General features: G+C 42.5%; 3 protein-coding genes across 8 annotated transcripts; 2 read left to right on the forward strand and 1 right to left on the reverse strand.

The window, feature by feature from the left end:
- The first annotated feature begins 2,307 nt into the window (after nt 1–2,307).
- Nucleotides 2,308–12,381, forward strand: LOC128762185 (cyclic nucleotide-gated channel cone photoreceptor subunit alpha-like). Of its 2 annotated transcripts, XM_053870226.1 has the most exons (8): nt 2,308–2,507; nt 2,621–2,897; nt 3,048–3,089; nt 3,883–3,930; nt 4,103–4,213; nt 4,276–4,377; nt 4,456–4,562; nt 4,619–12,381. In XM_053870226.1, the coding sequence occupies exons 3-8, from the start codon at nt 3,052–3,054 to the stop codon at nt 5,974–5,976; spliced, it is 1,764 nt and encodes a 587-aa protein (XP_053726201.1). In that variant the 5' UTR covers nt 2,308–2,507; nt 2,621–2,897; nt 3,048–3,051; the 3' UTR covers nt 5,977–12,381. The 2 variants fall into 2 exon arrangements, with proteins under 2 accessions (XP_053726201.1, XP_053726189.1); XM_053870214.1 differs by lacking the exon at nt 2,621–2,897.
- Nucleotides 6,971–17,403, reverse strand: LOC128762184 (ubiquitin-protein ligase E3A-like). The gene is made up of 11 exons (XM_053870198.1): nt 17,139–17,403; nt 16,541–16,585; nt 15,997–16,286; nt 14,144–15,402; nt 13,917–14,061; nt 11,514–11,719; nt 11,249–11,413; nt 11,007–11,162; nt 10,844–10,917; nt 10,240–10,383; nt 6,971–9,035 (listed from the first exon to the last, which is right to left on the reverse strand). Exons 1-11 carry the CDS (start codon nt 17,213–17,215, stop codon nt 8,915–8,917), a joined length of 2,682 nt encoding a protein of 893 aa, XP_053726173.1. The 5' UTR covers nt 17,216–17,403; the 3' UTR covers nt 6,971–8,914.
- Nucleotides 17,404–22,060: 4,657 nt separating this feature from the next.
- Nucleotides 22,061–27,206, forward strand: hsf2bp (heat shock transcription factor 2 binding protein). 5 transcript variants are annotated; one of them, XM_053854371.1, is made up of 10 exons: nt 22,061–22,209; nt 22,318–22,372; nt 22,736–22,871; nt 22,969–23,072; nt 23,163–23,312; nt 23,386–23,518; nt 23,582–23,702; nt 23,850–23,953; nt 25,279–25,478; nt 27,062–27,206. In XM_053854371.1, exons 2-10 carry the CDS (start codon nt 22,322–22,324, stop codon nt 27,089–27,091), a joined length of 1,029 nt encoding a protein of 342 aa, XP_053710346.1. In that variant the 5' UTR covers nt 22,061–22,209; nt 22,318–22,321; the 3' UTR covers nt 27,092–27,206. The 5 variants fall into 5 exon arrangements, with proteins under 5 accessions (XP_053710346.1, XP_053710347.1, XP_053710348.1 ...); XM_053854372.1 differs by having other exon boundaries at nt 23,585–23,702; XM_053854373.1 differs by having other exon boundaries at nt 25,279–25,466; nt 27,062–27,201.
- Nucleotides 27,207–27,369: the final 163 nt, after the last annotated feature.

Raw genomic sequence — 27,369 nt, forward strand, 5'->3', positions numbered from 1 at the left:
ACACCCGGGCGGCATCTGGACCCAAGTCTGTGTCTTTAAATACATTTCACATATTTCAAACAAGAAAAACCCCACCTGGCAAATGTTGCCACACCTGTTGTGTGTATGAGCGTGTGCGACGCTGTGGAGACAACAAAGGGAAGCCAATTAAAAAAGTGCTAGCAGCAGAGGCAAGCTCCAACTCATCTGGTCCCAGAGGGAGAGCAGCAAGTGACGCTCCAGGGCCAAACATCAAGACTGTTCAACTGGTACTGGCATCTGGAGTCGGCGCATCAGCTGCCTGCTTTGGCCGAACATATCCCGTCTGTATCAGTGACTCGCTGGTCAAGCTTTTATTTTGACACACTCAAACCCATTGGAGCGAAAATCTATGGAAGCCCATTTTCACTAGGTGAAAAAAAACTGTGAGAAAAAAAAAATCACCTAGCGAAAAAAAAAGTTTTTTTTTTCGACCACATTTCAAGTGCCCAATCCACCAGGTGACAAAAAAAGTGTTGAAGTGCTGTGGGGAAAAACAAACTGCTCATTAGTAAATAGCTGTTACTTAGGTACATATTGTGAATAATGTCAAAGCACTCGATACGTGATTTGTTAGGAATCATTTGAAATGTTTGGAGTAATTTGACACTAATAACAATGTACAAGTGATATCACTGAATGTTTTACTAATGGGGAGTCTGTTTTTCCCCACAGTAGCTAAATCACCAAGCAATTTTTATTTCTCCCATTGTTTTCTTTTTTTTAACCTGGGGGAAATGGGATTCCATACATCCTTGTCATGTAGGAGAAAAAAATTCACAGGTGGAAAAAAAAATCGCAAGGAGAAAAAAAAATCTTTATTTTGTGCTTGGTGATGTTTTTCTCCCACTGTTTTTATCTTTTTACCTTGGGGAAATGTGCTTCCATGCATTCTTGCCATGTGGGAGAAAAAAAAAATCACAGGTGAAAAAAAAATTACCAAGAAAAAAAAAAATCTCAAGTTGAAAAAAAAAAAAATCTCTTTTTTGCTTGGTGTGGGCCTCTACAAATATCACACACAAAAAGTATGAAAAACAAAACAAAAGTCATATACTGACATTTATATAATAAAAATGTAACAAATGCCCCATTATTATTAATATTATTATTATTTTACTACTTGTTTTTAACTACAAGGCCAAAGTTTAGTGAGTCAGTGGTTCCTAGAGACGTAGTGTGAAGTGAGCCCCAGCAAAGGCTTTAAACCATCCAGTGTTTGCGCTAGGATGTGGGGGTTGGAACCCAAGCACCTGGAAATTGCAGTCACCCAGATTAGGATCACCTAGCGCCTTCTGATGCCTGTATGTGGAGTCTGGTGTCTGACTTAAGCTGCACACACCTTAAGAAGATTTAGCCTTAACAGCAGGGCTATAGATGTATCTGTGCTCAGCTCTTGGCGCATGCTTGACTATGTAAACAATTCCCCCTGGAACATGATGGATCACAGCACTTTCCCTGCCTGTGTCTACACACGGGGTGGACCTGCGTGGAAAGGCACATTTACTGATAGTGACGGACACATGCTCACACTGGTTTGCAATTACGTTCACAAGGTATTTTAAACGTAAACATTGCTGACTCATAGAACTGAGTGGCTGTGGTGATTTCCAAGGGAGTGTGCTGTGTTAACTTTGTTTAAATCCAGAAGAAGCAGACCACGGTCGCAGCAGGACACTGCAATCGCTGACTCCAAGCAAAACGAAACAATATATGAAAATAAATGCATGCATCACCGACACATCCAGCGGAAAAAATAACTGTAAAATAAGTGTTTACAATGCCGGAAAATATGGAAATGTCTACATTAAACAATGCGGTCAAATACAAGAGGACAGGACTACACAGGATACAGGAGACAATACACAAGAATTAAAAGTGAACGATGGCAGGCAGCACAGAACGTGGTCACTCACCTCTTCAATAAAGTTTGGGATAAAGAGGGAGGGACAGCCACAGTTTAAAGCCAAAACACAAGAAGGAGGAATAAATCGCAATACACAGCCATCAAACCAGACTTAATGATACAATGAATACGACGAAAAATATTTTATATGAACTATGAAATAAATTAATATAAAAGTATTTTGTGTAATTATATGACAACTGTTACACAAACACAAAACAGTAGAAAAATAATGACAGCAACTCTCATCACCCTCCACCAATCACATGACGTCTTCCTTCCAGTTTTCTCTCCTGAAAGATTGAAAGGTCCCGTGTCTCCTCCTCCTGCTGACTCCCCCCTGCTAAGTAGGAGGCGGTGCCGAGCAGATGAACAGATGGGACTGGAGCTGAGCACATGAAGATCTTAGTCCCTCCATGGTGCCCACATTGGAGTCATAGAAAGAAAGGCCTGTCTGTGGCTCTCTGTCTGGGACTCTTACTGTTGACCACGATGGAGACGTGAAAGTGACATCCAAGTGGAAGCAAACAGAGGAAGCATCGAGGGACTGAGCACCTTTGACTCCTGACTATCGCCAACCAACCAGGTACAAGCGTTTCCCTTCGATTTGGCTGGATGACATTACAGCGAGGAGATGTGCATCTGGGAGATACATGTTGGTTGACATGTGACATCTAAATTTGGGTGTTGTAATCTCAGGCCGAGGGATTGGAAGAAGCAGTGCTAATTGGACTAAGCAGAGAGTGGCTCTGCTGCCACTGTTCATGTTGTGACTGAGGCAGGAGAAGTGAGGAGGAGAAGCTGATGCTCTATCAGGACGGTGGACATAGATCGCCACTCATGAGTCACTCCAATGTGAAGGAATATTCTGTCTGTCGCAGACACTTGGAGTGAAAAGACTGCGGTGAAACCACGTGACCGGGGTTGAAAGTCATCAATACAAAGAGAAGATCTAGGTGCAATTGAACCATTTCAGGTTCCAACTTGCATGTCAAAGAACTAGAGTCCTCCATTTTGTTTCTTAGAATAGCTGCTGGCTCGTGAGTTGCGTGGTGTTCGACTCTTGTTCGTGTCTGACATGCTGCTAACAGCCTTCCCATTTCTTTTTTCCCGCCATATTTTCCAGCATCATGGAGACCCAGGAGAGGCTCCCCACGGCCGGGTGCAGGTGTTGTCCTTCATGTTATTTTCAAAACACGTCTGCTGTGTTGCAAAAGCTGTGTTTTCATTTGAAAAAGTTTGATCTTTATCCAAATCAGAATCAGATTCAATGCCAATGTCGGTGAGGATCCCAACAACTAGGAAAGTGATTTGGAATGTGGCACAATAAAATAAAATTAAATAAACCACAAACAAGGGCTGTTCACGAAATCATGAAACACGGCCATCTGGTGGCCCCTGAAAAGAAGGACACTGTTTCATGAAGCCTCATCAGCCCATCACTCGTGGGAAGTGTTGAAGGCTCCGATCCGACCTGCACGTCTCTGGGTCCTGGAGACACGCAGGACATGATTCTCTCTGGTGCCTGTGACTCTGAGAGACATTGTACTGATGCACCTTTCAAATCCGAGTTTAACACATTACCTAACCTGATTAATGCCAGGAGGAAAGAGCGAGATGAATATCAGGACTCACCTTGTGATGAGTCAGATTCAGATTCAGATAAATCAGTGTGTGGACTAAAAGCACATGACATTTAAATAATGAATGATCATAGTGGCTGTTGAAATAACAAGCAGGTTGATAAGAATATAGACGTTTAACTCCTGTTTAACTATATATATATATATATATATATAAATGAATCATGCTACCTAGCTATATCTATAATTTATTGTATTGATTTGTTTATTATTAATTATTTATTTTTTGATGATTATTTATTTTATGTATATATCTCCACAAGGTTGTCACACAATCCACCGCGGTGCATTCTATGCTGAACATCTGGTCTTTTGTAGGAATGGACGTCTGGTTGCACTGAACAGCAACAACTGCAACAACAATGAGTAAGAACTGTCATTCTTTGTTTTAATACATATTGGTTGACAGTAATTCAGTGTTTTGTCCAGATGTGGCTACAGCTAAATGATTCAGCTGAGGTGTGTCTTTTGGTCTTATGGCTGCCCTTCAATGGAGTTTCATCACTGAGATATAAAATGTTATTTGCGTGAATTGCAGCAAAAAAGATGAGAAGAAGGAGGAGAAGAAGGATGAAAAGAAGGATGAAAAGAAGGATGAGAAGAAGGATGAGAAGAAGGATGAAAAGAAGGATGAGAAGAAGGAGGAACCGTGAGTTGAAACAATGGAAGTGGTGTCATAAACTAGCAGATTTAGTATCATTGTGTCTTCAGAAAAGAGGTGTGGATCATGGACCCCAACACCGACACGTATTACTACTGGCTGTGCGTCATTTCCATCCCTGTGTTCTACAACTTGATTCTCCTGGTGGCCCGGTATGCACCAGTCGTGTCTGTCACGTTCGATTCATTTCCTTGCATTGTTCCAACGTCCGGGTCTTTTCCTGAACCCAGAGCGTGTTTCAACGAGCTGCAGTACCAGAACTCCAACTTCTGGATGGCCCTCGACTACAGCGCTGATGCCCTCTACTACCTGGACACCTTTGTGAGAACCAGGACAGGTGAGTGACACCTGTGCTGTCTGGATTCTCCGTGTTGACTTGAAAACTTCCGGCAGGTTTCCTGGAGCAGGGGCTGCTGGTGCGAGACGAGAAGATTCTGAAGGAAAAGTACATGAAAACCAGACAGTTCCGCCTGGACGTTCTTTCCATCATTCCCACTGATATCGTGTTTCTCTACCTTGGCATCAACAATCCCGAGTGGAGGTTCAACCGCCTGTTCAGGCTGAGTCGGCTGTTTGAGTTTTTCGACCGGACGGAAACGCGAACCAACTACCCCAACATCTTCCGAATCGCCAATCTCGTGCTGTACATCATCATCATCATCCACTGGAACGCTTGTCTCTACTTCGCCATTTCAAAAGTACTTGGCCTTGGCTCGGACACTTGGGTCTATCCCAGCACAGCGAACCCAGACAACGCACGCCTGGAGCGGCAGTACATTTACTGCTTTTACTGGTCGACGCTCACTTTGACGACCATTGGTGAAACGCCCCCTCCAGTGCGAGACGTCGAGTACTTCTTTGTGGTGGCAGACTTCCTCACTGGGGTTTTGATCTTCGCTACGATTGTCGGCAATGTCGGTGCGATGATCTCGAACATGAACGCCGGCCGCGTGGAGTTCCAAGCCAAGATCGACTCCATTAAACAGTACATGCAGTTCCGGAAGGTGACCAAAGACTTGGAGGCACGTGTGGTCAAGTGGTTTGACTACCTGTGGACCGAGGAGAAAACCTGCGATGAAAAGCAGGTGTTGAAGAACCTTCCTGACAAGTTGAAGGCTGAGATAGCCATCAACGTGCATCTGGAGACCCTCAAAAAAGTTCGCATTTTTCAAGACTGTGAGGCGGGTTTGCTGGTGGAACTGGTCCTGAAGCTTCAGCCGCAGGTCTTCAGTCCCGGAGACTATATCTGCAAAAAGGGGGATATTGGCAGGGAGATGTACATCATCAAAGAGGGAAAGCTTGCGGTTGTTGCGGATGACGGCATCACACAGTTCGTAGTGCTCAGCGACGGGGCGTACTTTGGTGAGATTAGTATTCTTGGCATCAAGGGGAGTAAAGCTGGCAATCGGAGGACGGCGAACATACGAAGCGTGGGGTACTCCGATCTCTTTGCCTTGTCCAAGGATGACCTCATGGAGGCGCTCACTGAGTACCCTGATGCTAAATATGCTCTAGAAGAGAAAGGTCGGTCCATCCTGATGAAAGACAACTTAATAGATGAGAATCTGGTCAATGCAACCGACGCCAAAGACTTGGAGGACAAGGTCAACCAGATAGAAACAAGCTTCGAGATCATGTCAACGAAGTTGAAAAAACTGCAGGGGCAGTACGAATCTTCGCAGCGGAAGCTCAAGCAGCGGCTCACTAATATGTCAAATCAAGTTCGATCCCTCAGGGTGGACGAGGCGTGAGACACAGCGACGACCCTGCTCTCCTTCTGTGGTGGGAGCGACACGATCGCCAGGTCTTCATCGGAGACTTCATCCATCGACACAGCGCAGTAGCCCAGGCATGAGGAGCGTTTTGCTGAGACTGTGGTTTTTAGCAAAACACTACAACTTCAACCAAGCAACACTTGGGGATGGACGGCGAACCGGACTGCGAGGGATGAGCCCACGATTCAGTTGAAAAGAAGTAGAATTGCCAAGTGTGTAAACCGTACAACCAAGAAGTAGCGATGGGCTGATGAGGCTACATGAAACAGTGTCCTCTAAAATCTATGGATCGAAACAACCATTTCACTGAACCCTCACATCATTTTTAGACCAACAGCACCATCTGGTGGCCTCTGAAAATTAGGACACTGTTTCATGAAGCCTCATCAGCCCATCACTACCAAGAAGCATTGTATCAAGGAAACAAGCAAACATTTTCCGATAAAATGATAAAATGGATTCTTTCTGTGGTTTCAGACAGGTGAGAGAGGTTGTATTCAAGTAGAACTTGGTAAACACAAGCATTAAAATTTCAATTTGCTGTGTAGCTACTTCATTAGAGATTTGACGGGTGAAGAAATATGGGGGACCATCGTAAAACACAAACAACAAAAGTATTTATTGGGACAAAACTGCAAACAAAGAAATTAAAACAAATATATTTACATCTATATTCTCTATAATATCAAAGGCAAGAATGTGCCGGTAGGTTTACGAACAAATTATGAACCAAATATAGCAACGCAGATGGCGCTCATGGTTTGAAAATGTGAAGCTTCATTTGAATGGTTGTTTAAATCCAAAGAGTTTAGAGCAGAGAGCTCCACCTGGTGGCCTCTGAAAATAAGGACACCGTTTCATGAAGCCTCATGAGCCTATGACTAGCAGACGCAGCAAAAAAAAAACAGTGTTTGAGGGTGAAGTCAGTGAGTTAAGACAGTTCAGAAACAATGAGGATGAAGGCATGAGATTGGAGAAAAGCTGTCTTTATTAAGCATGTTCTCACAACACTGAATACTCATACCGTATCACTTTGTGTCATTTTCAAACTATGGAATCAAAACAATCTTCCCTTTGAGCCTTCACCCGACTCTCCTGAGCCCCGTCACATGACCAGGTGAGCAGCATTGGCAGCAGAGGGAAACAAAAGAAGCAGACTTGAAATGATGAAGTAAATCGAGGGACAGGAGGCTCAGGCTGCTTCAGTGGCATCATATGGGAGACAGACTCAGAGGGGCTCTGTGGTCAATAGAGCCGGTCTTTGACCAGCAGAATGGGACAGCTTCTTAGGTTGGTTCATGTCTGGACAGGCTCTGATCCAAGGGTGATTCACTGAATGAAAAATTGGAATCGACATTCATCTGGAATCACACCGTCGCTCAATTTGGCATTTTCAGACTTGTAAATCTTGAATACTTAAAAGCATTCTCACATGTTGTGGTCAGCAATGGAGTTGCACTGCAAATATTTCTTGATATAAGGTGGGCTTTATTGCAGGAACTGGCCATTTTTCTGTCCCGTTGAGCGAAAGCGGACTTAAAGATCCTTTAAAAGCAATGGACTCAGAGATTGTGAGAACAGTTTCCAACAGTTTCCAACATCTACACCCCCCCCACACCTCCCAAAAAAGTCATATACCAGTGATCTACAGTCTGGAGTCACATATATTGGGCTGTTACTATGCCGTTACACCAAGAGCCAGATTCCAGCGTTACCAGTGAGCTCTACTCCAACAAGAGGAGACAAACAACTATGCAAGCGTGGAAATGACAAATTGACCACTCAGCATGTGGACAACTCCGGAAGTCTCTGCGACACCAGTCCAGACTTTACAAACACAGAGTGTCAAGTGGGATAAACCAATGGCCTGGTTGGCACAAGAGGGGCACAGAGGCTACGTTCACATTACAAAAAAATGGAAATTAAAAAAAAAATAAAATAAAATGGAAAAAGTGAGGCATGTGTTTCAAAAAAGACACCAGCCTGAGCAGAGCGTGTCTGACGAGGGACTGTCGAACGCCTTTATTACAATTAAACAGTCTCTTCTTAAAAAAAAACAAAAAAACAAAAAAAACAGGTAAAACATATGTTTAAAAAAAAGGCGATGATGGACATGGAGTGCCGTAATGTGAACGCAGCCCCAGACACTGCGGCGAGCATCATGGATAACAGGTACCCGACTTCAAAGTGCTCCAGTACGAACACCGTTTTATTTTGAATTGCAACACAGGAAGACATGTCAATAAAATATGTTGAACAATCATGGTGACCTGCGGCCAGAAAAACAAAAAGCAAAACATTCTGAAAATGTCTAAGTGCACTTACATAGCTCTGACATGACTGGAGACCAACTGGGCCCTCAGTCACCCTCCAGCCCTTACAACCAAACAGAGATGGCTGGAGCGTCAAAAAAAGTGCCATCCTGGACTGAAAAACGCAAAGTGAGCATGTTTGTGTGTCGTTCCGTCTCCAGTCAGGCTGCGTATTTGCCAGAACTACTCCAAAACTTTGAACCATTTGGAGCTACTTATATGGTAAAAATGGCATTTAAGTTTGGTTAGGCCCCTGAAGGGAAGCCAGGGTGTCGCTAGGCCTGAAAACAACCCAGTAACCTTCACATAAATAACAAAAATTATGCTCTCAGTACAAAGTCAAACAGAGTAGGCGGCAGCGTGTCCACATCAAGGTGTCGTACTGATCATGAGGTGTCGGTGCTCACACTGACGGATGCAGGCTAACGCAGGCACAGTAAGACGAGCAGAACTCTCAACAGAGGCCTCATCCTATCCCTTGTCACTGATTCCTGTTTTTGCATTCAAACTGTAGTCTGTCTTTTGTCCCCCTTTGTCTAATAAGGAACCTTGGGTTTTGAAGAGCCAAGTCTGTTCACAGTGTGGAGGAGCAGGAGGGAGACTCAGAGCATGCCAAAGCCTTTGGCGTAGGTGATGGCTTTCAGCAGTCTCTCTCTCAGCTTCTCCTTGCTGTTGTATTCAGGTAGCAGCAGTACATTAAAGCAAGTGTGAGATGTTGGCAACCTACCAGGAGAGAGACAAACAAAGAGCATGTTAGTCCGGTTTGCCTTTTTCGTTCCATGCATCCAGATTTGGAACACGAGTGAAACATTATTGGTGGATACTAGGGATGCTCAAAATGATGAGACCTTCTGCGTACATGATGTGGAGAAACGTACCATAAAATCATTTTAATTTTATTTACCTCTTCAAGAAGGAAAAAAAAATAGAAAACCCTTGCAGAAAACGGCAACAACTTTTGTCAAAAGGACGACTGAAAAATAACATGAGGTTCGGTGAATCTCTTTGCTGTGTCGGTGAAATATTGACTAGTTGTGGGACTCCGAGACAGAGAGCACTGCATTTATGAAAGTTTCCACTGTGGATGTTTTTAGAAGTTTCACGGATGGTGCACCCGACTCCAAAATGGCGACGAATTTGGTCGTTTCAGTTTCCCTGAGAAAGGCTGATTCTTTTTCTTAGCGTGCCGAATGTCACGCTGGGACTGGCAGGTTTTGCTAAGCGTTAGCTGCGCTACAGCCCAACCAGCAGTCTCACTTTCATGAGCCCAGAAAACTCTCCGTGCTCCGTCAAGTGCTGGTGCTTTAAATGGCATGTTTAATTTGAAGGCGCTTCCCTAAACAGCATTTTCCTGTGCATGTGCTGCAGGATGCAAACTTGACGTCATGATCGGTGACCGATGGATTGGAGCATCCCTAGTGGACATTGTGTTCAGGATAAAAGGAGCCAGCAATGGAATTGTTAGCAATGAAGTAGGGATGCTCCGATCGATCGGCCAGCCATCCTGATCGGCCAATATCAGCGTGATCAGTGTCAGAAACTGCAACGCTGGCCACTCACCAGAAGTGGATAACCTCCAGATTACGTCGGTAAACAAATATGGCTACGGCCGCAAAAGGGTTGAGAGTCTGCGGATTTCAATGATATTCGGCGAAATTACCGGGCGGAAAGAGACTTCTTCATGGAGACCAGTGTAATGACACTATGAGTAGGGCGTTATACAGGCACAGATGATGGGAGATTTAGGGAGTCCTGCTGAGAGAAACTGGGTGTCCATTTTTCCAGACGCCCTCCTAGCTAAAAGCCTGTCTTATGCCTCAGTTAGCAGTGAATACAATTTCTGAAGAAAAGGTTGATATGGACAGACCCATGACTTGCTTCCCATAAATCAGTCGCGTCACAGTTAGTCGCCTGGTGAGGGTTTTACCTGTCAGTGTCGGGACCGTTCTTGGCGATAATCATCTTGAGCTTGCCCAATCCACCGACAGGAGCTCTGTCTGTGCCTGTTGTGAACTGTAGGAAGAGGCGCTTCTGGTCTTCACCAAAAGAGTGCAAGATCTCCCAAAACTCCCTGTCACAACAAAAGACAACTATTATCTGTAGCTCATGATGAAATGCAAACTACCATGATGAGCAAATGCAATCTCTTGTTTGTTCTTTCTTGAAACAAGGACAAAACACATGGAAAACCCATTTCCAGAGCAACCTTTTTACATGGTACTACAAATAACCCATTCGCAAACTCAGTCAAGCCAATATGCATGTTCCAAAGTATTTTAAGTTGACACAGTGAGATAAGTTTCACTAGCCCAGACATTGGAAGCCAAGTCAAACAACAAAATTGTGTCTGAGATCTAGGCTCAGTATGGCAGCCCGTCATCAAACTGAGGTGTGGGACGACACTATCCAGGTAGTGTCTAAGCTGTTCATAAGCATTTTAAAAGTCTGATCTTCGTCGGACTACGGCAACAATGAGGCTGTCACGTAACCGCGGTCAATGAGATTGCAAACATGACATGACATTGCCTTACTTTACTATTCTCGAATCTCTGTTGTAACCACCATCATATTCTGTAGACTCCTCTAGTGCAAGGAAGTCGAGGTTCTGGAGGGGAATTAGAAACGGACGTAAATAGAGCAAGTTGAGAAAAGTGATCCTTGCCATTCTATGACAATTAAGACGTGCAAACTCACCCTGCTTCCACAAATCAAGAGCTCAATCTCCTCGGGCCTGAACAGGTACTTGAGGGGGGACTCATTGGTGACCATGTGGAATCCTCTCCTAAATGCTCGGAACTGCTTCTCCACACTTTTGTTGAGCATGTAATCGGCATATTGGGCCACAAACTCCTGAATAAGGACAAATAATAAAAAAGGAAATTGGCACTCTGCATCCCCGAGACACCTTTTGGTGCAGTAATGGAGTTAGAGTTCACCTTTCTGTTTTCATTTGTCACAGGAATCTTATCACCATTTTCTCGTAAGTCATACATCAGTGGATTTCCAAACAAGTCTGTCTGTGAAATTTGAAAGGTGATCATCATGTCGTCCTCCACACTGCCCTCATACGCAAGAAGCTCACGCAGACTCTGATGCAGCATCTGCAAGAAAATAGTTTCATATCAGCCTTGTTCCGCCTCATGTCTTCACAGGGACATGTGCATACAGAACCGGAGAGCAAAAATGTCAGGCGGTGCTTACAGGGTTGGCATCAGTTAGGTCTCGAAAAGTTCCTTTCTTGCCCATCAGCTTCCTGTAGACCACCATGGGAAAGTGGACATCCAGGATACAGTTGTTATAGATTGCTAGACCCAAAACGATTCCGATCAGTGTGTACTGGCCTTCATTCTCAAATGATGAGGGGTTGAACCAAAACAATTTGGTGCGCTCATCATACGTGAACATGCCTGGGGGTCGTAGAAAAAGAAGTATTATTTAAAAATAACAGTTTGCATTTTACTCCGCTGTTTTTCATTGTGATTAGATGTTTAATTCCACTTTGTACAATATTGTACAACATTATAACTGAACCAAACCACTGTCATCAATATGTTTTGCTTTCCATCATGTGCCTGCCTGTTTTTGTTTTACGCACCGCTAAATGAAATTCCAATTATAGTACGCCGGAGACTTTTTTCGACCTTCTGATCAAAAGGAACCGTCATTTTCCATGTTGGATGAATACAGTAAATCCATCAATGTAACAATCAGAACAATAACAGCAACAATAATAACAATAATAATATCAGTAAATTGAATAACAAACATACTTGCACAATAATATATATTTGGACTTATGGTTAGTTAAAGGACTGAGTAATTCACAGAGGCCTTGATGTGAGTTATGGATGAATCATCACTAGTGTGTCAACATGAGTGCTGAGCTGAGAGACACCTGTATCAATGCATATATTGCGCTGACAGAAAACTATGTGACTGCTACTGGCTGATAGACCGGGGATCTCTGTTTAATCGAGGATCATCAAAGTCTGATTTTATTTAGTGAAATACTTTGATTTACATATAATAAATTAATGTTTGTTTCTTGTCAGTAATTCACCCCAAACTTTATTATGAAAACAAGTGTCGGTCTTCTAGGATCAGAATGAATGACCTGCACTCCCTGATGCAGGTGCAGCTTTGTTTGATTTCTTTTTCAAGTGGTAGCACTTGCTACCATTTTTCAAATGGTAGCATTGGTGTGGAACACAATGTTCTGAGAGAACACAGAAAAGATTAGGAGCACACCAGGATGAACAATAAAACACAATGTTATTGGGGTGTTATTATTGACACCTCAGCATATTATTCAATACATTACCAGGATGCTTGTGTTGTTTGGCATTTGCTGACTCTGAACCTTTTTGATCTCTGGGCCCACCTTTTCCAGAACAAACAGGTCCAGGGCGCATCAAGGTATAGAACTGATTTCTTACTGTGGTTACTTATTTCTGATTTCAGAATTTCTGATTTGATTTGTGTTCAATAACCGTACACGTAAACAAATGAAAACCTTGTGAAATTACATGAAACCATGTGATCAGCGCAAAGATATTGGTCATGGAAAAGTCCAACCAGCAGCAGAACCGGGTGCAAGTCATGTTCATCATATTAACCAAAGAAAAAAAACAGTATCAAAATACCAAAAATATGCAAACTGTGAACTGAGAAAATTGGAAAAGCTGTACGTCATGAATAAAATAATAAAACTATGTCTAAATATCATAAAATATTTTCTTTTTCATAAATAAACACTAAAGAAGATAAATAAAAGTACTGCTATAAAATGTTTTAATAAATTTTAAAAACTGCTCCAACAGATGAACAGTTTTTACTGTTGGGGGTGCCATCACTTTCTTCAAATTTATTTCTTTTCAAGACCTTCTCCATAGTTGGTAACTGTCACAAATTTGCAGCTGTCAAGTCAATTCAATTCAATGACACACTACTGCCACCATATGTAACAAGTGTATTAAAACTGAGCATCTCACGGCCCAGAGGTGTAAAACAAAAAATACACTAAGTACTAGTAGGGCTGCGCAATTAAATATATATTTTTTAAATCAAAATCTGGATTTTTGATTCTGACGATGTGGAAGACATGAAATGAAATCAATTTTACCTCTTATTATGGTATTTACCGTTCCCTCTGCTGCATGGTGTCTCATCGCTCTTGCGAGAGAACCTGCAGTGAGAAAGCTAAACAACACTAGCATGTTGGTTTGTGCCAGTGACACAAACAAATGATTTAGTTGCTAAAAAGTAGGGAGGTTCCAATTCCACTTTTTTTGCCGAGTACCAGTACAGAACAACTGAGTACTTGCCGATATCAAGTACTGATATGAGTACTTGAAAATATGACAACCATATTAAATTATGCTTTCATTTTTTTTTTTAAATCAGCAGATGTTCCCTGAATAAACATGACACCGCTACCACAGATATCGCACCCAATGGTTGACGCACCACAGTGGAAAGAAGCAGCAGCCCTGCAACGTAACCGCGGGGTAGCGCAGATTAGGGCGGCACACTGTGCTCATAGGCACTCATGTCAACAGATTAGAGGAGATCGAAATAAATAGCCTGTCATGTGTGTTTTCTTACCAATGTCAGGATTGAAGATTTCTTCAACCACAAGTTGAAAAAACTCCTTGGAAACACCACCTTCATCCACACCTTGTTCTCCTTCAAACTCCACGTACAGCTGCTTTTTTAAATCTGCAGGATTCTCCATTGCAATCATTTCCAGCTTTAAAGAGAGCGAGAGAGAGAAAAAAGCTTTAACAATCAAGTCAGTGAGAGCATCTTGTGAATCATGTTGATAAACATACCCTGACCAACGCATCATCAATTATGTGGTCTCGTCGCACCTTAAGCCTTAAATAGGGATTGAGCTGCTGTCCCTGCACAAGGCTGTAAAGCACCGTGATACGCCGCTCACTGTACATGCGGATGCGGTTGTCATAGTACAGCCCAAGGTTCTTGGTGACGGCGTTAAGGATAAAAGGACAAGTCATAAAAGAGAACTTGTTTTCCGTTTCCACTTTGAAGAAAGTGTAGTCCTTGTCCATTTCCAGCACCTCATTCAGAGGTTCGTTGACGTATTCCTCAAAGGGAACAAGTGGCCACCGGCAGTCATTGGTGCGGATCCCCAATTCCGTTTCCAGTGGGTCTACCCGTGGACCCTTCTTGTTTCTCCTCTCTTCTCCCAGCAGCTCCTGCAGAGTGAGTTCACTTGACTCCGGAATAGGCTCTTCGTCGTCTTCTTCATTGTGTTCCACGTCCAGGTCACCACCCAATACATTTGCATAGAAGACTATCTTCAGACACTTGGTGGCTGCCACCACTGCATCATCATCGTTGACAAGGTTTCGACTACTGAATTCATTACTGATCACCTTATATGTGATGAGTTGCTGGAAAGTCTCCACCATGCGTCTAATCTGTTCGCAACTATAGTGCGACCAAAGTCGTGCGAGCTTGGCCTGAGCTGCCAGTGGCAGTTTGCTCATGGCCTTGCAGAACTGAGGAAGGGCAATTTCTAGATATTCTGGACTGTGAAGATTGTTATTTTCCATCACTATTACAAAGAGATTCAAATAATTTGGATCCCGAGAATACACATTATGGTATGTCAGGTCACACTCCACGTTAGGTGAGAGGTAGACCAGTGCGTTCAGAAAGGCAGCTTCTACCTTCTCATTGGGCAACAGACGTTCATAGACCCGCCGCACAGCTTCTATGTCCACAGATACCTCATCTGGGCCAAGCTTAAAGTCGTCCCCTGAGGCTCCCTCACCACCACGTGAGGATGAGGATGACGATGAGGAGGAGGCGGGAGAGTCCTCTTCCATTGCCGTAGCAGAGCTGGCAGCTGCCTCCTCCTCATCCTCATCTTTGTCTTCATCCTTCCCCTGTAATGACTTCAGCTCCTCCTTTGTGTGAGATTTGGTTCTCCGGAAGCTCTGGACCAAACCCTCTGCACTGGAGAAGACTCGGCCTATTACTCTAATCAGAGGGGAGTAATCCTCCTTCTCGCCACAGCTCTCCAAAATCTCATAAACTTTTTCCTCGGTCAGGTAAACAACATCTGGAATGAGGAAAAAAAAAACAGGTTAAAATCAACATTCGGATTAAATGCTGCCTCAGCAAGTTAAGCACAATAACCTGCATATCGTCTGAAGTCATGTCACCATTAACCACTCCATTTGTCTTTCATTTACCCACATATCCAACAGTCTTTGTCCAAGATGACTACGATTTCTCATGTCTGATCCCCGTCCTTTCCTAGTCACTCCCAATGAAAACCTGACATTTTCAACTCATACACTCATAAATCTGATTCTTCTTTGTGACAGTAGCTCTTTGCGTCACAGCTACTGTCTCTAAACCATACATCACGGCAGAGTTCTCATTTGTCCCATCGAGTTTCGTTTTCACTCTAGAGGCCACTTTTATGTCAAGAGTTCCCAACCACTCCACATTGCCTGCACTCTCTTCTTCACCAATAGATCACTGTAAGACACTGGAGGTGATTAGACGTAAAGCAGATGTTTCACTCCTGCCACAACCAAAACCACCTAAATCTAGTCACTTTCTCTTACACCTCTCCTATTCCCACAGAGTCATAGTGACATTTTAATGATATCTATTGAGATTAGAAGTCGGGTAAAAAAAGACACACCTTTAAAATTGTCCCTTAGAGAGTTTACGTCCTTATGATTAATCTTGCTGTTGCTGAGGGCACTGCTCTCCATGTAGGCTGATGCGGTGCCTTTCTTGGAAGGATGAGGGTCACACAACTTGGCATTGACCTTGTACAGCTCCAGAGCTTTGACAGCTGCAGCATTGTTGTCCATCCGGCTGAAGACAACTGACGAGGCACACCATGAGTTGGAGCAAGAGTCGTTCCCGCAACCCTCCGTTAACTGGTGGTAGTAGCGCTCTATTAAATGTTTGGCAGCTGCTCGCTTCCTGAATTCAGAAAAAAAAAAGGATTCAAAGGGCCTGTGAGTGTGGATAATAAGCCATTATTGTTATCATTTTTTAATCTGAAAAGGACAAAGTTGTGGTTAACTGAAGATGTGCAGTATATTAGGCCACATGATTCAGACATTTTCCATGTTATTTCATGAAAAAGTGTATGCATGTGATGGTATTGTGGACAGAACTTAACGCCATAAGGACAGCAGGCAAAAAGAAGTCATAACAAACAATAACTGACTTACATCCGGCTTGCTTCTGGGTTTTCTATTTCAAGCTCCTCGTATTCTCTGAGAAGAAAAAAAACAAAACAGTGATTTTCGCTGTGAAATTACATAAAATAGGTAAAGGCATCATCAAGTTTGTAACGTACGAGATCGTCAAAGGGCACCGACGGAAACAGAGCTTTCTAAAAAACCGGGAGTCAGAAACCCTCCCACGTTAGGAATAAACTTCACTCAAAGTGGTGCTTACGTCTCGTCTCTTTTATATTACGGTTGTTTTTATAGTCCAACATCTTATGTATTTGTCATGTGTATGTACGGTCAACCGTGAATTTGCTTCCAAGTTTCAGAAAACCAAGACGTCTAGCCTCAGTAACGTCAAGCAAAGGACGTTGTCAACACAACGCTCAAGTGGAATATAAAGAACAGAAACCCCACATAATATACACCGGAGTCAGCATTAAAAGCAGACTTTAAACGAACACGGGAGACCTGGTCAGAGGACAGTTACGGTAGTTTGTCTGGATTACTCAACCAAGACACATATCGGACGAGCTAACAGATATGCTAACAGGCTAACTCCGGCACGTCCCCGACTCTCTCCTCGCAACTCCCCCACCTCTGGGCTCCTCCTGCCGGGCGACTCTCGGCCTGTGGTGGCGAACACTCACGGTCCTCTTGCTCTTCGGAATTCATACGAGAGTTTAATCTCGGTTGTTTTGGAATGTTTAGCTGTGTTGACAGAATCCAGAACTCCACGGGCTCGATGACAAAATTCGCCTACTTTCAACAAGGGATGCAAGTGAATTAGATTTCGATTCACGGTCTTTCTGCTGCAGCTTCGCTCCTTTGCCCTGAGATCGCAGCCATCTTGACTTCAACTGTCAGTGTTTGTCCCACAATGCACCACGCTGAGGCGACAAAACTCGCTGGACTGGATCGATGCTGGGACTGGCTGCACCTGAAGTCGCTCTTGAAATGTCATGGCCATTTCGTTTTTTTAAATCTACTTTCATTTATTTTCACCAGGACCCAAGACGTTTTTCGCGACCATACTGACCCTAACAACTTATGTATAGAGTCTAGATCTAGTACCAGAGATGAAATTTCCTGGTTGCAGTATAGACGGGCTGCTCACATGGACACAGCACAAAACAGACAGCAGAATGAACATATCCACACAGTAGTGTGCAGTGAACAAAGGCCAATTCTATTTGAATAAAAGCGTGTTGAGAAGACTGTACTGCACCCTGATACTGAGTTGTGGGGGAACACCGACCAAAAGTAACACCAGACCACTGCTTCTGCTACAGAAAGAGACTATTAGAATAATGTACAAGGCAGATCACGGAGCACATACCAGTGAACTGTTTGCTAAAGCAAGAGTACAGAAGTGACCTGAGCTAGCAGAGAGACAAACACTGCTGTTCATGCTTAGAGCCAGATACTGACTGTTATCATCTACAGAGACTGTTGAAACTCCAGATGAGGAGGAGCAGAGAAGAAGAGGGAACTTCTACCAAGCACATGCTAGAACCACACTGAGGCACAGTGAAACTGTGGCACTCACTGACAAAGGAAATGAAAAACCTTAACAACCATTGAAGGTTTGCATGGAAATAGAAAATCTCCAGAATCAGAATCAGCTTTTTTGCCAATGTCAGTGAGGATCCAACCAACAAGGAAAGTGCTTTCGTCCTTTAAATACAATAATGAACAAACAATAAATAAATAAAAATAAACAAAAATATTAGAAAAGAAGAGACTTCAAAGATGAAGGTTAGCAGCACATACACACATAATAATAATAATAATAATAATAATAATAATAATAATTACGCACACGCTCAATTGACGCTAAACTGATGGACAGAAACACATGACACACACACACAAAAAAGAGAATGACAGTAACACAGAGCATAAAGGACCTGACAGACACTGGCTTACACACAGCCACACACATCAACCACAATCTCTATCTATCCAGGTAAGAGAGACATCGGTGTAGCAGGAAGATGATGGCAGTAGTAGATGTCAGCAGTGGACCATTGCAGCAGAACACACCTCTTAGCCAATAACAAAAGTACGCTACGCAAGCATAGTTCAGTAAATGGAAAATGGGTGTCACTGTCAAATGTCTCTGAACAGTCTCTGGGAAAAGGCCTTTCGTCAAACACTGTTTTCAAATGTTTTTGACATGTGCTGGGAAATCAGGAAATCGTGAAGATATGGGAGAATAAGGTCAGATAGCAGAAGGCAAATTCAAGTGAAGATAGGAAGAACACAGACAAAATAAAAGCGGCTCATCACATTGTTTTGTTTATTGTTTACAAACAAGTAAATTCTTGATAGTTTCAATGTATCAGTTATCAACATTATTGGTATCAAAGCCAACAAATAAGACTGTGCTCAAGACTGAACAAATAACCATCACCTTCCGTAGTCCTGCCATTGAAATCACACTTTGTGTATATGTAGCTACAAATATACAGTTAAGAATACTTAATCCCAAAAGTAGCGTATTGAATTATTATTAAAATTTTATTGAAATAATACTGAAAGTGACAGATCAGATGAGATAACTTTTATTACCTCCCCAGTGGGGAAATTAATGAAAGGGAAGAAGAATGGTTTTGTGAGAGGATCATGTGTGACCGGTGCACTTTTTATCTATACTAAACACTGCTGTCAAATACAAGGAGACATGATCACACAAGATGATATAATACACAAGAATTAAAAGTGCAAGATGGCAACCAGTTCAAAAAGTGGTCACTCGCCTCCTCAATAGTTTACAAAAAAAGGGAACGGGGAGGGGACAGCCAGGATTTAAAGTCAGAACACACAAAGGGGGGCAACCAGGGACACACAACCATAAAACCAGACTTTATTAAACAATGAAAATGAAGATAATAATCAAAGTATTTTGTGTAATTATATGACAACTGTTACACAAGGACCAGTAACATCTTATTCCAAGTCCACAGACCAAAGCGAGACAGAGTTTTTTTTCTGAACCTGTCAACATTTCAGTATGATTGTGTTTCAGATACCTCATGCAATGAGCTAAATCGGACATCAGATGGCGGTAGCGTCCAGCATCCCCCACTTCCAATATCGCCCGCCAGATGGACGCGGGGGGAGAAGCTCTGGCGGAGTTCCTGTCGTGGGGTGGCTCTGTGGAAGGGCCAAGCCCAAGGGCCAAGTCTCAGCAGCACTGTGTGAACCTGTGCCGAACAAAGCCTACTCCAAAGAAGTCGGACATTTCGTGACAGATAGTTTGAACGGACTTCACTGCAACTGTGACTTTTCACACACTCTATTACTTCTAATTATTATATAGTAAATGTAGTAATACAACTACAAACACACAAATACAAAATCAGTGCATATTATTTAGCGAGATCCACAGCGAAAGAACGCACATTAAACTTGCGCACGTACTTTACATTTAACAATTTAAATTGTTAGATGCACTGAAATGTGCAAATATTACGATTAATCCCAAAGTAAGTGTACAACACACCGAACGCAATATAAATGAATTATGTCTCCGTACGAGACAGAAATGACCAAGCGTTATCGGAATATTCCGTAGACATGCGTTCATTTCAACACTGCATCAGCAAACTCCTCAGTCAGTGTTACTTCCTCCCACGTAATTTCCAAAATAAAGCCACCGGAACCTGGGTACGATTGACAGCCACAGTTTAAGACAAGGCCCATTTAGGAGTTCCACGCCATTATGCTTAAATTAGTTTATCTGGAACTATGAAATCATCATGCATCTAAAAGAATATTTTCACCACATTCTGTCGCTCTATATTTTACCAAATACTTATCGTCAGGATGCTTTCAGCATGCAAATGAGTTTTATGACCTGGTGACGTGTGGTTTTAAGGTCAGTCATCTACTTCCTTTAGAGAATTGGACGGTACAGTTTATTGAGCAAGATATGGCGGCGCCCTTTGGCGCCATCTGGTGTCCATATGGGGGCCTCACCAAATATCAGACAAGGAGCACAATAAAAAAAGGAACCCAGAAAACGTCCACTTGTGTTCTCAACTTTATTACTTTATTCAAACAAGCTATTTACACATGCATATATACTGCATAGGATTATGACTGCCATTATTAATATCGTATTTGTATACATCTGTATTACCATTTAGTGATGATCAACATCATTAATGATGATCAACATCATTATTATGGCTATAATTTATGCTCCCATCACCATTATTGCACTATCAACTATTGTATTTTAGCAACGGCATTTAGCATTATTATTCTGCTGGAGTTGTGGACTGCTCAGATATCATCCGCATCAAGGTGTCAGTGTTGAAGACAAACCCCAGGACCGAGATTCAAATGCATTTAATGTCCTTGATCATGTTGAAACAAGATTGACCTGCTCACTGACAATGGAAAACAGATCGGCTTCTGTGGCATCTCTGGTGGATGAGCTGCATACCCAGTTAAGGAACAAAATGACTACACGCTTCTGACTGGGTTGCAAATCTTCTTCCAGGATGCTGGTCCATCTATGAACAATATAGAACACAGGCACCTTGTGGGAAAAAAAAACATGCAATGCACAATGCCTGAACATTATGTTGTAGGGCCTGAAAAACATATAATTATATTAGATAAAATATAGATTTTGTCACAAGACAGCGTCATATAATTATACAGGTGGTGTCCCTTTACCTGCAAGCTACCATAATGACACCAGTTTGACGTTAATAATGATGAAAATAATACAAAAATACAAGTTTGCAACAGAAAAAAATGAAATGACACAAGACCCGTGTGAATTAAAAAAATCTTTATTAGAACAGAGCAGAACTTGTTAAATATTAAATATCTATATTTAATAATGAGCTGAGGTTCTTTCGGACCTATCAGGATTCACGTGTTGACAGTATAGTCTCTGAACTTAATGCACTACTTTCACCTAGTGATGGGCTGATGAGGCTTCATGAAACACTGTCCTTATTTTCAGAGCCCACCAGATGGCGCTCTTGGTTTTAAAATGATGTGAGGTTTCACTGAAATGGTTTTAAAGCAGAGAGCCTCTGGTGGCCTCTGAAAATAAGGCTACTGTTTCATGAAGCCTCATCAGCCCATCACTACTTTCACCTCACCTGTGAGTCCAGAAGTGATCCCACTGGATACGTTTCTAAGGTTTCGCTCATAGTAGCACCTGTAAGCAGCACAGAAGCCCGGGAAGCCGGTCAGTTGCAAGCTGAAAACAGTCTGTTTTTGGGTAGAAATAACAAAAAGAAAAATATTGAAAGATAGCCACACGTGTGAGGTTCACAATGAACCAACCTGTTTGGCAATCGGTCCAATATTCGGCGCATAATTATATTTTGATGACGCTAAACTCCTCTTTCTCTCATAGATTTCAATGCATTACTGCCTTTGCTTGGTCTGAATCAAGATGGCGTCGCGGTTGGCACGCCCCTCCCTGTGCAGTCCCACATGACACTCGCGGCTTCTGGTTTAGCGATTCACAAAACCTGAGATGGATTCCACATTCCACATGTTCCCGTCTATTCCGAAAGTCACTGACAAATCCTGGATCATTTTTCATCTCATACGTTGATTTGCCACAAAAGCCGCCCTGGATCTGTGACCACTGGCCTCTACCGTACCTTTACACTTCTAACTTAAAGTAACAGGTACCTGAGTTCGCATTTCCTTCGGCTAAGTCGTTTTGGTTGTGGAGTTGTATAATGCAGTCGCATGAATATTTGAAGAATTATTGTGGCTTCCCTTCGCTACTACAGAAACATGGATCCTGTTCAAGGCGGGAATTTAAAATTTCTGAAAAAAGGCACCGAGGTAAAAAAAAACAACAACTTCTGATATCAAGTTTACCTGGTTTTAGACGAAAGCATTTCTCGGTTTTTAGCAACAAAGCTGGCGAGTAATTGCATTATGAACGTTAGCTGTCTTTGAGCTGTTTTTCTAGAACGCTGTAAAAGACAGTATACAACGAGTTTCCATGTAAAATTTCGATGAGGTCAATCGAAACATCTTATTTATTATACTTAAATGAAGTTAAAACGTTGTCAGCTACTGCTAATGTTGAACACATTTGTCTGTATTGTCTCATATTTGTGTGTAACACGACTTATCTGTGTGCCTCTTTCAAATGAATTTATTTATTTAACCACCTAATTGTATGTGCAATGTGTTTTTCAGAATGGCTTTGTACTAGTGAGAAAAAGGGATTTAGATAAACTAACAACTGAAGTGATGCAACTGAGGGAGTTCTTGCCCAAAGTGCTAAACAGAGGCTTTGGTGAAATTCTTCATGAAACTCAAGCCACAAGATCAAGTAAAGAATAATAATAATAATTATCATTTTAATAATAATATTATTGTTATCAATAACAATTATTATGCATTTTAAAAATGTGTGTTTGGGTTTGTAGCAATGGAGCATGTGACCAAGGAACAAGAATATTTGCGACAGGAGTGTCTCCATCTTCAGTCCAGACTGGAAGCAGTACAAGTTGAATGCCAAAAAGAAAGAGAGGTCAGAAAGTGTGTTCCACAACCAAACAGTTTATTGTTAGAGTGCTTGCGTATTTTGTCTTGTTTCCCCTGTGTGTGTCCATGTCATTAGGAGAAGCTGCTGTTGCGTGATCGCCTCTGGCAAAGTGCCTCAGACCTGCAGCGGCAGGCAGACTTCTGCGCTGATCTGGGCTCAGCAGCCTGCAGTCTTCTCTGGAGCTGCTCCACCAAGGAAGACACAGTGACACACTGGCTGGTTGATGTGTGACTTCACTCCGTCCTGTGACTTCAGCTTGTACTGACACCATTAGTGATATTGTGTTGCGTTCACACAGGGAAAGCTGCAGGCCTTACTGGTCGTTGCTTCCCAGACCCTTCAGAGCTTTATTGGCTTTATGGATGAAGAAAGACATTCAGAGGAGTTGCAGGGTTACCAGTTTGTTCAGGCCCTGACTGGAACTGTTTCAAGTGAGTTTCATATCCATGTCTAGTACTATCAATACTCACTAATTCCCACCTTTCTGTCAAAAGCAGACATCGCAGCAGTCTCTTGTGGCCGGGAATTCCTCTCCACCACAGCTCAGTTTGTGCCAGACACAATAATAAAGCTACTGGAAAGGATGAAGCCAGGAGTGTGTCCAAAAATCAAAGTGTGAGAGTGATTGTTTTTTTTTTTGCTCGCAGCGTATGAATTATTTTTGATTTTGTTAAGACTGTAATAGTGATTGCCAGTCGTTAGAAACCTTAATGACCGTCTTGACAGTATGTTTCTGGTGAAATGAAACGGCTTCTGCTGCAGGTTGATGCTGAGCACGCTGTACAATGTCAGCATCAGTGTAAAGGGACAAAAGTACATCAGTCAAAATCCAGCCCTGCTGTCCGTCATTTGGAAGTTGCTTGATGGTAGGAAACATGTTTATTTAATTTATCAACTTGCTTGGTTGTGAAGTGGTCAGTGCTGCAGCCTCACAACAGGAAGGGCTCTGGCTGCAGTTCATTTTAATTTTTTAAAAATGGTAACCTGCTATATCCTCTTTTATGGTGCATGGACGTCACATTTTGTGTTAGAGTACGACAGTCGTTTATTCTTGTTAACTGGTACCTTTGACCTCATACTTTACCTTGGTGTCTTAAGAGTATAACAACACTACCAAATATCAATATCAATTACCTGTTTATTATCAGTCAACTACCTGTTCAGTCACTTGACAATGATTCTGATGACTCTCAACAGTTCACACTTCAGGATAAAACTGCATTGTCTTAAGTCTACGAGACATCAACTCATTGAGTTGGCTCTAAGTACAGGCTGGTGTTACTGCTACATAACCCTCTGTTTGTCCTTGAGTGATGCCCTCCAGCTGTGCTCTAGTGGCATCAAGGAGGAGTCTGAATAGCAGCTGCTACATTGAGCGACAGCTTTTTTTTTTTTAATCTTTTTTTGTTGCCTTACCAGAGTTTAGTAGAATTTGGCTGCTTCTACTGGTCTTAGAGGTTATACCACTCAGTCTTTGTGGTGGGAACATTGAGAAAGAAACATTCAGGTAAAAAAAAAAGTGCACTGGAGATGTCTTTCCATAAAGTGCTGCATTAGAGGTTTCTCCAATGTTTCTGCATAGTTTCCCACCTTTCGAATGTTTTTGTGTTTCACTGCCTCACAAACTTGATTACAGAAAATACAATTATGGTATGTTTTGAGTGTGAATCAAACAACAACATGGCCAAAAGACAAAGAAACGTCTGCTTGCATCGCTATTCAAAAACTGGAGGATGAGCACTCATCTCAATTTCAAACTGCTCAAACAAGTGTTTTTGTACAAAACCCTCTATTTTGCACTGTCCATCTTGCCCTTGACTTGGACCAGTGTCTGACTCCTTGCTGCTGAAAAACATGCTTTGGCCACAGTGCATCACTGTGGAATGGTGTTATCAGGGTGAGGAAATCTGCCGTGCTGCTGCCTGACAAAGCATTTCCCTATGCAACTGAAAAGCTCTGTTTTTGTCAGACCAAAATGTGGCTTTTTTTCCATGAATGGAGTGTATGGCTTTTTATGGGCCTATGCACCAACACCCCAGTATTGTAAGCTACATAGTGAGCTATTACCACAGTTTGTTCATGGTAATTGAGGCGACAGTAGCAGTATTATGTTATTGTTGGTAATGTAATTGGACATTTTCATTGTTCTCATTTCAGCCCAATTATTCTTTTATGCATATCTGTGCAACAGATGGAGACTGGACGGTTTGTCTCCAGTCACTGCGTCTGCTGCAGTCGCTGATGCTGGATGAGGAACAGCTGATCTCTGAGGACTCCATTTGGCTGGATCCTGAGCTGAAGCTCTGTCTCCAACGCCTCTGTTCCAGTCCAAAGCCCAGTTTGAGAGAAGCTGCTGTGCAGGCGTTGAAGGACCTACAGGTGCTGCTGCAGGTACCTCAGTAACTACGTGTTTATCTCTTAGGTGTTGATATTAGTTTCCCATGCATCCTGTGATCCTGTGAGTCCTTACTATATACTGAGGTGTCTTTAGCGACCAGGAGGGGGAGACAAAATATCACACAGTGCAAATGCGATCGCTTTAAAAGCATGCGAGAGCCTCTCAATGCAAATCAATAGGGGTGTAAATAATGACTTAAAACGACTGAAGGACCACGTTAAAACATTCAGGGTGAGAAAAATGTTGGGCCAAAAATAATTGATCTGTATCTCCAGCAGGCTTTTAGCGAGGAGGGCGAACAGCAAAACATGAAAAAATGGTCGCGTTCCTGTGTCCACAGCAGGACGACCTGAATGTCCGATCATTAGTGCCTGAGTAACATCCCACTCGTAGTGTCATCCCTCTGGTTTAGAGTGTTTCCGCCTGGTAATTTCGCCGAATATGATCGAAATTTGCCGATTCTTGTCTGCCATATTTGTTGTACATCTTGCGAGTTGCCACACCCGCAGCATGGAAGCGCTGTGATTGAATGGATGTCTGACGCTGGTGACAGGAGGAAGCTGCAGATAAGTTCACTACTTTAATCAATTGTTTATAAAAGTAACACAGAGCTTTTTAATCGAGGAGTATTTTGGCGCGAAGCTCCTCCCCCCACAGCCCAGTGCTGTGCAGCAAGCTGGAGGCACACAGCGCTTAGTATATGCAAGCAAAATAGTTTAACAGGGATCAAAATTCACATAGTTCTCTGTATTTAATCAAGATACAAGCCTTCATATACAAGTAACATCCGACTTACGACCTGCTCGACTTACTTCCACCCGTACGGCCAGCAGATGCCTATTTATTTGTTTTTATTCAAAGTCTGGCACCGCAGCACATAGCAGCCCGACATCACGTACGAAAGTTACGGCAGCTCACACAGCCATCTACCAGATCAGATTGACATTGTGTATCCTATACAGTAGGACCTACAACCATTGCGTCGGCTATTATGAATGGCATTCGACTTACGTCCAATCCAACTTAGACCGGTTGGTCGGAACCGATCCCGGTCGTAAGGATGTCACTTGTATATTTTGTTTGAATCACTGAATGTTTAAATGTGTGAAAGGTTAGAAAACAGATGCACAGCTGAACTGTTGCTTATCTTGCATAAACATATGAAACATTTAGCTTGTTGTGCGGGAAAGAATCATGATAAAAATATGTTTTTTTCTTCTAATGAATGAGGGTCAGCTGAGTGAGACAGCTGCCCAGGAGACTCCTGCATCTGAAAGTGTTGCTGTGGCAACAGCTGCTGAGTTCATCTCTGCTAACCATTATTTGACACAGATGTTTGTTTTTATGAACGTTGTTTTTGTACAAATAGATGTTTACAGCTTGTTTTAAACAAGTCAGTTAAGTCAGTCGTCAGGCTGGGGGCGGGGCTTTGGACACCCTGTTTCAAAATCCTAGCTAAAAGCCTGATCAGGGCTGTACAGGGACAAAAAAACTGTGCTTTTTGCATGACATTTGGTGAATTATGGTCACAGTTAATTTGAATGTTTTGGCCTTTTGTCTTTTTTGTGTTTTGCAGGGTTGGAGAAGTGAACAGATTGGCACTTGATGTTTTTGGCATGTTTTTCAGTCTGCCTGTTCCTCTCTTGTTCGTGTTTTCACATTATAGGTTTTTTATTTAAAAAAAAGCCTGTTTGTAATGCTGTTTTAATAAAGCTTCTTGGTTAGTTTCAGAGTGTAACCATTTTATTTCACACTACTGATGAGAAAATAAACAGCAACAAGAGTATGTGACTATGGCACAGGTGGACAAATTGCTCCTCAAAGGGTGGTTCAGGTTTTTGTTCCAACCCATCAAGTACACTCAATTTAGTCAATGAGGTGTCA

The sequence above is a fragment of the Synchiropus splendidus genome, chromosome 1 (genome assembly GCF_027744825.2).
Source record: "Synchiropus splendidus isolate RoL2022-P1 chromosome 1, RoL_Sspl_1.0, whole genome shotgun sequence".
Classification (NCBI taxonomy): Eukaryota; Metazoa; Chordata; class Actinopteri; order Syngnathiformes; family Callionymidae; genus Synchiropus; species Synchiropus splendidus.